A 12,500-nucleotide genomic window follows, 5' to 3' on the forward strand; every position below is an offset into this window, starting at 1 on the left:
CTGCACCACAGACTCAACACTGCACCATAGACTCAACACTGCACCATAGACTCAACACTGCACCATAGACTCAACACTGCACCACAGACTCAACACTGCACCACAGACTCAACACTGCACCATAGACTCAACACTAAGACTCAACACTGCACTACAGACTCAACACTGCACCATAGACTCAACACTGCACCACAGACTCAACACTGCACCACAGACTCAACACTGCACCATAGACTCAACACTGCACCACAGACTCAACACTGCACCACAGACTCAACACTGCACCATAGACTCAACACTGCACCATAGACTCAACACTGCACCACAGACTCAACACTGCACCACAGACTCAACACTGCACCATAGACTCAACACTGCACCACAGACTCAACACTGCACCATAGACTCAACACTGCACCATAGACTCAACACTGCACCATAGACTCAACACTGCCCCATAGACTCAACACTGCACCACAGACTCAACACTGCACCATAGACTCAACACTGCACCATAGACTCAACACTGCCCCATAGACTCAACACTGCACCATAGACTCAACACTGCACCATAGACTCAACACTGCCCCATAGACTCAACACTGCACCATAGACTCAACACTGCACCATAGACTCAACACTGCCCCATAGACTCAACACTGCCCCACAGACTCAACACTGCCCCACAGACTCAACACTGCACCACAGACTCAACACTGCACCATAGACTCAACACTGCACCATAGACTCAACACTGCACCATAGACTCAACACTGCCCCATAGACTCAACACTGCACCATAGACTCAACACTGCACCACAGACTCAACACTGCACCATAGACTCAACACTGCACCATAGACTCAACACTGCCCCATAGACTCAACACTGCACCACAGACTCAACACTGCACCACAGACTCAACACTGCACCACAGACTCAACACTGCACCACAGACTCAACACTGCCCCATAGACTCAACACTGCACCACAGACTCAACACTGCACCATAGACTCAACACTGCACCACAGACTCAACACTGCACCATAGACTCAACACTGCCCCATAGACTCAACACTGCACCACAGACTCAACACTGCACCACAGACTCAACACTGCACCACAGACTCAACACTGCACCACAGACTCAACGCTGCACCACAGACTCAACGCTGCACCATAGACTCAACACTGCACCATAGACTCAACACTGCACCATAGACTCAACGCTGCACCATAGACTCAACACTGCACCATAGACTCAACACTGCACCATAGACTCAGCACTGCACCATAGACTCAACACTGCACCATAGACTCAACGCTGCACCATAGACTCAACACTGCACCATAGACTCAACACTGCACCATAGACTCAGCACTGCCCATAGACTCAACACTGCACCATAGACTCAGCACTGCCCATAGACTCAACACTGCACCATAGACTCAGCACTGCCCATAGACTCAACACTGCACCATAGACTCAGCACTGCCCATAGACTCAACACTGCACCATAGACTCAACACTGCCCATAGACTCAACACTGCACCATAGACTCAACACTGCACCACAGACTCAACACTGCCCCATAGACTCAACACTGCCCCAAAGACTCAACACTGCACCATAGACTCAACACTGCTCATTGACTCAACACTGCACCACAGACTCAACACTGCACCACAGACTCAACACTGCTCATAGACTCAACACTGCACCACAGACTCAACACTGCCCCATAGACTCAACACTGCCCCAAAGACTCAACACTGCACCATAGACTCAACACTGCTCATAGACTCAACACTGCACCACAGACTCAACACTGCACCATAGACTCAACACTGCACCATAGACTCAACACTGCACCATAGACTCAACACTGCTCATAGACTCAACACTGCACCACAGACTCAACACTGCACCATAGACTCAACACTGCACCATAGACTCAACACTGCACCACAGACTCAACACTGCCCCATAGACTCAACACTGCCCCAAAGACTCAACACTGCACCATAGACTCAACACTGCTCATAGACTCAACACTGCACCATAGACTCAACACTGCACCATAGACTCAACACTGCCCATAGACTCAACACTGCACCATAGACTCAACACTGCACCATAGACTCAACACTGCACCATAGACTCAACACTGCACCACAGACTCAACACTGCCCATAGACTCAACACTGCACCATAGACTCAACACTGCCCATAGACTCAACACTGCACCATAGACTCAACACTGCACCATAGACTCAACACTGCCCATAGACTCGACACTGCCCATAGACTCAACACTGCACCATAGACTCAACACTGCACCACAGACTCAACACTGCCCATAGACTCAACACTGCACCATAGACTCAACACTGCACCATAGACTCAACACTGCACCATAGACTCAACACTGCTCATAGACTCAACACTGCCCATAGACTCAACACTGCACCATAGACTCAACACTGCACCATAGACTCAACACTGCACCATAGACTCAACACTGCACCATGGACTCAACACTGCACCATAGACTCAACACTGCTCATAGACTCAACACTGCCCATAGACTCAACACTGCACCATAGACTCAACACTGCCCCATAGACTCAACACTGCACCATAGACTCAACACTGCACCATAGACTCAACACTGCCCCATAGACTCAACACTGCACCATAGACTCAACACTGCACCATAGACTCAACACTGCCCCATAGACTCAACACTGCCCCACAGACTCAACACTGCACCACAGACTCAACACTGCACCATAGACTCAACACTGCACCATAGACTCAACACTGCACCATAGACTCAACACTGCCCCATAGACTCAACACTGCACCATAGACTCAACACTGCACCACAGACTCAACACTGCACCATAGACTCAACACTGCACCATAGACTCAACACTGCCCCATAGACTCAACACTGCACCACAGACTCAACACTGCACCACAGACTCAACACTGCACCACAGACTCAACACTGCACCACAGACTCAACACTGCCCCATAGACTCAACACTGCACCACAGACTCAACACTGCACCATAGACTCAACACTGCACCACAGACTCAACACTGCACCATAGACTCAACACTACCCCATAGACTCAACACTGCACCACAGACTCAACACTGCACCACAGACTCAACACTGCACCACAGACTCAACGCTGCACCACAGACTCAACGCTGCACCATAGACTCAACACTGCACCATAGACTCAACACTGCACCATAGACTCAACACTGCACCATAGACTCAACACTGCACCATAGACTCAGCACTGCACCATAGACTCAACACTGCACCATAGACTCAACGCTGCACCATAGACTCAACACTGCACCATAGACTCAACACTGCACCATAGACTCAGCACTGCCCATAGACTCAACACTGCACCATAGACTCAGCACTGCCCATAGACTCAACACTGCACCATAGACTCAGCACTGCCCATAGACTCAACACTGCACCATAGACTCAGCACTGCCCATAGACTCAACACTGCACCATAGACTCAACACTGCCCATAGACTCAACACTGCACCATAGACTCAACACTGCACCACAGACTCAACACTGCCCCATAGACTCAACACTGCCCCAAAGACTCAACACTGCACCATAGACTCAACACTGCTCATTGACTCAACACTGCACCACAGACTCAACACTGCACCATAGACTCAACACTGCTCATAGACTCAACACTGCACCACAGACTCAACACTGCCCCATAGACTCAACACTGCCCCAAAGACTCAACACTGCACCATAGACTCAACACTGCTCATAGACTCAACACTGCACCACAGACTCAACACTGCACCATAGACTCAACACTGCACCATAGACTCAACACTGCACCATAGACTCAACACTGCTCATAGACTCAACACTGCACCACAGACTCAACACTGCACCATAGACTCAACACTGCACCATAGACTCAACACTGCACCACAGACTCAACACTGCCCCATAGACTCAACACTGCCCCAAAGACTCAACACTGCACCATAGACTCAACACTGCTCATAGACTCAACACTGCACCATAGACTCAACACTGCACCATAGACTCAACACTGCCCATAGACTCAACACTGCACCATAGACTCAACACTGCACCATAGACTCAACACTGCACCATAGACTCAACACTGCACCACAGACTCAACACTGCCCATAGACTCAACACTGCACCATAGACTCAACACTGCCCATAGACTCAACACTGCACCATAGACTCAACACTGCACCATAGACTCAACACTGCCCATAGACTCGACACTGCCCATAGACTCAACACTGCCCCATAGACTCAACACTGCACCATAGACTCAACACTGCACCATAGACTCAACACTGCCCCATAGACTCAACACTGCACCATAGACTCAACACTGCACCATAGACTCAACACTGCCCCATAGACTCAACACTGCCCCACAGACTCAACACTGCCCCACAGACTCAACACTGCACCACAGACTCAACACTGCACCATAGACTCAACACTGCACCATAGACTCAACACTGCACCATAGACTCAACACTGCCCCATAGACTCAACACTGCACCATAGACTCAACACTGCACCACAGACTCAACACTGCACCATAGACTCAACACTGCACCATAGACTCAACACTGCCCCATAGACTCAACACTGCACCACAGACTCAACACTGCACCACAGACTCAACACTGCACCACAGACTCAACACTGCACCACAGACTCAACACTGCCCCATAGACTCAACACTGCACCACAGACTCAACACTGCACCATAGACTCAACACTGCACCACAGACTCAACACTGCACCATAGACTCAACACTACCCCATAGACTCAACACTGCACCACAGACTCAACACTGCACCACAGACTCAACACTGCACCACAGACTCAACGCTGCACCACAGACTCAACGCTGCACCATAGACTCAACACTGCACCATAGACTCAACACTGCACCATAGACTCAACGCTGCACCATAGACTCAACACTGCACCATAGACTCAACACTGCACCATAGACTCAGCACTGCACCATAGACTCAACACTGCACCATAGACTCAACGCTGCACCATAGACTCAACACTGCACCATAGACTCAACACTGCACCATAGACTCAGCACTGCCCATAGACTCAACACTGCACCATAGACTCAGCACTGCCCATAGACTCAACACTGCACCATAGACTCAGCACTGCCCATAGACTCAACACTGCACCATAGACTCAGCACTGCCCATAGACTCAACACTGCCCCATAGACTCAACACTGCCCATAGACTCAACACTGCACCATAGACTCAACACTGCACCACAGACTCAACACTGCCCCATAGACTCAACACTGCCCCAAAGACTCAACACTGCACCATAGACTCAACACTGCTCATTGACTCAACACTGCACCACAGACTCAACACTGCACCATAGACTCAACACTGCTCATAGACTCAACACTGCACCACAGACTCAACACTGCCCCATAGACTCAACACTGCCCCAAAGACTCAACACTGCACCATAGACTCAACACTGCTCATAGACTCAACACTGCACCACAGACTCAACACTGCACCATAGACTCAACACTGCACCATAGACTCAACACTGCACCATAGACTCAACACTGCTCATAGACTCAACACTGCACCACAGACTCAACACTGCACCATAGACTCAACACTGCACCATAGACTCAACACTGCACCACAGACTCAACACTGCCCCATAGACTCAACACTGCCCCAAAGACTCAACACTGCACCATAGACTCAACACTGCTCATAGACTCAACACTGCACCATAGACTCAACACTGCACCATAGACTCAACACTGCCCATAGACTCAACACTGCACCATAGACTCAACACTGCACCATAGACTCAACACTGCACCATAGACTCAACACTGCACCACAGACTCAACACTGCCCATAGACTCAACACTGCACCATAGACTCAACACTGCCCATAGACTCAACACTGCACCATAGACTCAACACTGCACCATAGACTCAACACTGCCCATAGACTCGACACTGCCCATAGACTCAACACTGCACCATAGACTCAACACTGCACCACAGACTCAACACTGCCCATAGACTCAACACTGCACCATAGACTCAACACTGCACCATAGACTCAACACTGCACCATAGACTCAACACTGCTCATAGACTCAACACTGCCCATAGACTCAACACTGCACCATAGACTCAACACTGCACCATAGACTCAACACTGCACCATAGACTCAACACTGCACCATGGACTCAACACTGCACCATAGACTCAACACTGCTCATAGACTCAACACTGCCCATAGACTCAACACTGCACCATAGACTCAACACTGCACCATAGACTCAACACTGCTCATAGACTCAACACTGCACCATAGACTCAACACTAAGACTCAACACTGCCCATAGACTCAACACTAAGACTCAACACTGCCCATAGACTCAACACTGCACCATAGACTCAACACTGCTCATAGACTCAACACTGCACCATAGACTCAACACTAAGACTCAACACTGCACCATAGACTCAACACTAAGACTCAACACTGCCCATAGACTCAACACTGCACCATAGACTCAACACTGCCCATAGACTCAACACTGCACCATAGACTCAACACTGCCCATAGACTCAACACTGCACCATAGACTCAACACTGCCCATAGACTCAACACTGCACCATAGACTCAACACTAAGACTCAACACTGCACCACAGACTCAACACTGCACCACAGACTCAACACTGCACCATAGACTCAACACTAAGACTCAACACTGCACCATAGACTCAACACTGCACCACAGACTCAACACTGCACCACAGGCTCAACACTGCACCACAGGCTCAACACTTCACCAAAGCTCGCCTCCTTGCGGCACTTGCGAGTGAGGCTACGCGGGGGACCTTTGCCTTTGCCAGGGCGAGCTGGGCCGCGGAGACCAGGAGCGCCAGCTGCTGCTGCGCCGTCTCGAGGAGACGCAGGACAAGTTCCAGCAGGCGCGCCAGGAGTGGCGCGTGGAGCTGGCCAGCCTGCGCGACGACCTGGCCGAGAGCCTGAAGGTACCCCGCGTGGTGTCGCACAACAACAACAACAACGACAGTGACGACGACGACAACAACGACAACAACAACAGCCACGACAACAACAGCCACAACGATAACAACGACAACAACGTCAACAACAGCCACAACAACAACAACGTCAACAGCCACAACAACAACAACGATAACAACAGCCACAACGACAACAACAATGACAACAACAGCCACAACGACAACAACAACAACAACAGCCACAACGACAACAACGTCAACAACAATGACAACAACAGCCACGACAACAACAGTGACGATGACGACGTCAACAACAACAACAACCGCAGTCGGGCATGTTTGCGGAATACATCACGCCCTGGCCGTTGACCCTGCAGGCCATTGACCGAGCAACCCGACGTGTTCCTACCAGCTCCCTCCGCAGCAGGACAATGTGTTTGATTTTAGGCAGGAAATTCGTTTGCAAATTTAGATATTTTTTTCTGGAGGGGGACCACCAGATCCCCTGGAAGATTTGTTCACGTTGTTTATTGTGAAAATTCGGTCACAGTTCGGTACGGGTACGGGTACCCGTTTGCGACCCTGGTGCGGCCGGGTACGGGTTACGGGTAGGCTGTGAGTCACTGGTGAGTCGCCGTTTGTCACTCATTTCCCAACGTCTTGTCTCTTCTCACGATTCAAGTTCCTAGAATCAACCCACCCGCGCCTGCAACATGGCTTCATCCCAGAGGTCGCAATCAGGTACCCGATACCCGTACCCGGCCGGGTACAGGTAGGGTACGGGTACGGCCGGGTACGGGTACCCGTTTGCGACCCTGGTGCGGCCGGGTACGGGTACGGGTAGGCCGTGAGTCACTGGTGAGTCGCCGTTTGTCACTCAATTCGGGTAGGGTACGGGTAGGGAACGGGTACCCGTACCCGGCCGGGTACGGGTACCCATTTGCGACCCTGGTGCGGCCGGGTACGGGTAAGGAATCAAAACCCGTTTGCGACCTCTGGGCTGGGTGTTGATTTTGTTTTCAGGATCTGTGTTTTGATTTAGTGTGCTGATCTTAAAGGTGCATTGAAACATGTTGATACTCTGACTGATGCTCCTACTGTTGTGGAGTGACTCATGCAGCCAGCTATGGCTGCTGGGTTTTGGTGGTACATGTTGTTTACGTCATTTATTGTGAAATTCGGTCACAGTTCCTATGACCTGCACTGTTTCATTGCTTTCACGGCTTTATTTTGGTGATTTTCGAAAAGTTTTTTGGTTTGGCCGTGTTTGTTTATTGTAGTACGGAGTTAGACTGATGGCCTTAATCGAAGTTGTCTTGTGGTTGTTGTTTGACTTGCATCGCACTGAAATGTTTGCACACAGTGTTGGTGTACGGTGCTTTTTCTGCAATATTTTGCTGTCTTTTCTTGGATTTTCTGTTTGCACTCAGTCACACATATTCACTTTAAGATGTTTTCTTGATCACGTTTTTTCTGTTGCGGTCGCACCCGATTCAAGGGCCGAATAAGCTCACAGGCCTACACCTAATCAGTGAACTTTGAACTTCGTGTAGAACACGGAGCGATTGCAGGAGCAGGTTGACCGTGACGGCAAACGCCTGGCGCAGGAGCGCCGGGAACACGCAGAGAAGCTGAAGAGCGCCCAGAAGGACGTGGCGATCGCCAAGACGCAGGAGGAGAAGTATTGACGAACCTTGTCGCCCCCTACTCACCCCCCCGCTTGCTCGCTCACCCGCACGCACGCTCGCTCGCACGCTCGCGCGCCTATCCACTCACTCTCTCATCTACTCGCTCGCCCAGCCATTCGCTCGCCCGCCTGCTCGCTCGCCCACTCGTTCACCCGTTCGCTCACCCACCCACCCACACATTCACTCACCCGTTCACTCACCCACCCACCCATTCACTCACCCGTTCACTCACCCACCCACCCACACATTCACCCACCCATTCACTCACCCACCCATTCACTCACCCGTTCACTCACCCACCCACCCACACATTCACCCACCCATTCACTCACCCACCCACCCATTCACTCACCCATTCACTCACCCACCCACCCATTCACTCACCCGTTCACTCACCCACCCACCCATTCAATCACCCGTTCACTCACCCACCCACCTATTCACTCACCCGCCCATTCACCCACCCACCCACCGACCCACCCATTCACTCACCCGTTCACTCACCCACCCACCCATTCAATCACCCGTTCACTCACCCACCCATTCAATCACCCGTTCACTCACCCACCCACCTATTCACTCACCCGCCCATTCACCCACCCACCCACCGACGCACCCATTCACTCACCGGTTCGCTCGCCCACTCATTCACCCACTCGCCCACTCGTTCACCCATTCACTCTCGTACCCATTCACGCGCCCACTTACCCACGCACCCTTTCACTCACTCGCCCACCCACCCGCTCGCCCATCAACTCGCTCGCTCGCCCACCCGCTCGCCCACCCACTCACCCACTCGCCCATCTGCTCACCCACCCACTCGACCACCTACCCATTCGCCCACCCACTCACTCACTCGCCCACCCACTCACTCGCCCACCCACTCGCTCACTCACCCACTCACTCACTCGCCCACTCACTCGCCCACCCGCTTGCCCACCCGCTCGCCCACCCACTCGCCCACCCACTCACTCACTCGCCCACCCAATCGCCCACCCACTCGCCCACCCACCCACTCGCCCACCCACCCACTCGCTCACCCACTCGCTCACTCGCCCACCCACTCACTCGCCCACCCACTCGCCCACCCACTCGCCCACCCATTCGCCGGCTCTCTTCCTGCCGTGCAGGCTGGACCAGACCTTGGCTGAGATGCAGAATAAGCATGGATCACTGCAGGAGGAGTGTAGGCACCTGCGGTGAGTGAGTGAGTGAGTTGGTGAGTGGGTGGGTGGGTGGGTGTTGAGTGAGTGGAAGAGTGAGTGGGTCGGTGAGTTGAGTGAATTGTTGAGTGGGTGAGTGTGTGAGTGGGTGAGTGGGTGGGTGTTGAGTGAGTGGATGAGTGAGTGGATGAGTGAGTGGGTCGGTGAGTTGAGTGAATTGTTGAGTGAGTGGGTGAGTGGGTGAGTGGGTGAGTGAGTGGGTGTGTGGGTGGGTGTTGAGTGAGTGGATGAGTGAGTGGGTCGGTGAGTTGAGTGAATTGTTGAGTGAGTGGGTGAGTGGGTGAGTGAGTGGGTGTGTGGGTGGGTGTTGAGTGAGTGGATGAGTGAGTGGGTCGGTGAGTTGAGTGAATTGTGGAGTGAGTGGGTGAGTGTGTGAGTGGGTGAGTGAGTGGGTGAGTGGGTGTGTAGGTGGGTGTTGAGTGAGTGGGTCGGTGAGTTGAGTGAATTGTTGAGTGAGTGGGTGAGTGTGTGAGTGGGTGAGTGAGTGGGTGAGTGGGTGTGTGGGTGGGTGTTGAGTGAGTGGAAGAGTGAGTGGGTCGGTGAGTTGAGTGAATTGTTGAGTGGGTGAGTGTGTGAGTGGGTGAGTGAGTGGGTGTGTGGGTGGGTGTTGAGTGAGTGGATGAGTGAGTGGGTCGGTGAGTTGAGTGAATTGTGGAGTGAGTGGGTGAGTGTGTGAGTGGGTGAGTGGGTGAGTGAGTGGGTGAGTGGGTGTGTAGGTGGGTGTTGAGTGAGTGGGTCGGTGAGTTGAGTGAATTGTTGTGTGAGTGGGTGAGTGAGTGGGTGAGTGAGTGGGTGAGTGGGTGAGTGGGTGAGTGAGTGGGTGAGTGGGTGTGTGGGTGGGTGTTGAGTGAGTGGATGAGTGAGTGGGTCGGTGAGTTGAGTGAATTGTTGAGTGAGTGGGTGAGTGGGTGAGTGAGTGGGTGAGTGGGTGAGTGGGTGAGTGAGTGGGTGAGTGGGTGTGTGGGTGGGTGTTGAGTGAGTGGATGAGTGAGTGGGTCGGTGAGTTGAGTGAATTGTTGAGTGAGTGGGTGAGTGGGTGAGTGAGTGGGTGAGTGGGTGAGTGGGTGAGTGAGTGGGTGAGTGGGTGTGTGGGTGGGTGTTGAGTGAGTGGATGAGTGAGTGGGTCGGTGAGTTGAGTGAATTGTTGAGTGAGTGGGTGAGTGTGTGAGTGAATTGGTGAGTGAGTTGGTGAGTGAGTTGGTGAGTGAGTTGGTGAGTGAGTTGGTGAGTGAGTTGGTGAGTGAGTTGGTGAGTGACTTGTTGAGTTTGTGAGTGAGTTGGTGAGTAACTTGTTGAGTGAGTGGGTGAGTGGGTGAGTGTGTGAGTGGGTGAGTGGGTGAGTGGGTGGATGAGTGGGTGAGTGAGTGAGTGGGTGAGTGAGTGAGTGAGTGGGTGAGTGAGTGAGTGAGTGGGTGAGTGGGTGAGTGAGTGGATGAGTGTGTGGGTGAGTGAGTTGGTGAGTGACTTGTTGAGTTGGTGAGTGAGTTGGTGAGTGAGCGTGTGAGCGAGTTGGTGGATGAGTGTGTGAGTGAGTTGGTGAGTGACTTTTTGAGTGTATGAGTGTGTGAGTGAGTTGGTGAGTGAGTTGGTGAGTGACTTTTTGAGTGACTTGGTGAGTGAGTTGGTGAGTGAGTTGGTGAGTGATTTGCCTCGCAGGGAGAAGGCCGATGCCGACAGGAAAGCGATGGACGCGTCGTTCACCAACAGCCAGGAGCAGTTTGTGGAGGCCACGCGGAGGGCCATGGAAGCCGAGGTCAGTGGTGGTGGTGGTGGTGGTTGTTGTTGTGTTGTTGGGGTTGTGGGTGGGGTGGTGGTGGTGGTGGTGGTTGTTGTTGGGGTGGTTGTGGGTGGGGTAGTAGGTGGGGTGGCGGTGGTGGTTGTTGTTGTGGTGTTGGGGTGGGGTAGTGGGTGGGGTGGTGGTGGTGGTGGGTGGTGGTGGGTGGGTGGGTGGGGTGGGGTAGTAGGTGGGGTGGCGGTGGTGGTTGTTGTTGTGTTGGGGTGGTTGTGGGTGGGGTAGTGGGTGGGTGGGTGGGGTGGTGGTGGTGTGGTGGGTGGGTTAGTGGGTGAGGTGGTGGTGTGGTGGTAGTGTGGTGGTAGTGTGGTGGTGGTGTGGTGGTAGTGTGGTGGTAGTGGGTGAGATGGTGGTGGTGTGGTGGTAGTGTGGTGGTGGTAGTGTGGTAGTGGGATGTCTTGGTGTGTGTCCTCGTGTGTCACCGTACATCCCATCTATGTCCTTGCATGATGGCGGTGGTGGCGGTGATGACGGTTGTGATGGTTGTGATGGTGGTGATGACGGTTGTGATGGTTGTGATGGTTGTGATGGTTGTGATGGTGGTGATGATGGTTGTGTGAGCGAACTTGCGTATGGTGGTGAACTTCTTTCGCGCCGTACGCAACCAACCGTGATGATCGGAGATGCGGGGGAAGGGCACCAAACTAAA

General features: G+C 52.6%; 1 protein-coding gene across 1 annotated transcript in view; it reads left to right on the plus strand.

The window, feature by feature from the left end:
* LOC144953965 (uncharacterized) overlaps nucleotides 1–12,500 on the plus strand; it is a gene marked incomplete at both ends in the record, with an annotated part of 48,166 nt that overhangs the window by 27,379 nt on the left and 8,287 nt on the right. Inside the window, 4 exons of the mRNA XM_078884560.1 lie at nucleotides 7,014–7,154; nucleotides 8,702–8,829; nucleotides 9,967–10,035; nucleotides 11,716–11,812. Of these exons, the coding sequence (XP_078740686.1) occupies nucleotides 7,014–7,154; nucleotides 8,702–8,829; nucleotides 9,967–10,035; nucleotides 11,716–11,812 (435 nt within the window). The remainder of the gene's footprint in view (nucleotides 1–7,013; nucleotides 7,155–8,701; nucleotides 8,830–9,966; nucleotides 10,036–11,715; nucleotides 11,813–12,500) is intronic.

The sequence above is a fragment of the Lampetra fluviatilis genome, unplaced genomic scaffold (assembly GCF_964198595.1).
Source record: "Lampetra fluviatilis unplaced genomic scaffold, kcLamFluv1.1 SCAFFOLD_745, whole genome shotgun sequence".
Lineage (NCBI taxonomy): Eukaryota > Metazoa > Chordata > Hyperoartia > Petromyzontiformes > Petromyzontidae > Lampetra > Lampetra fluviatilis.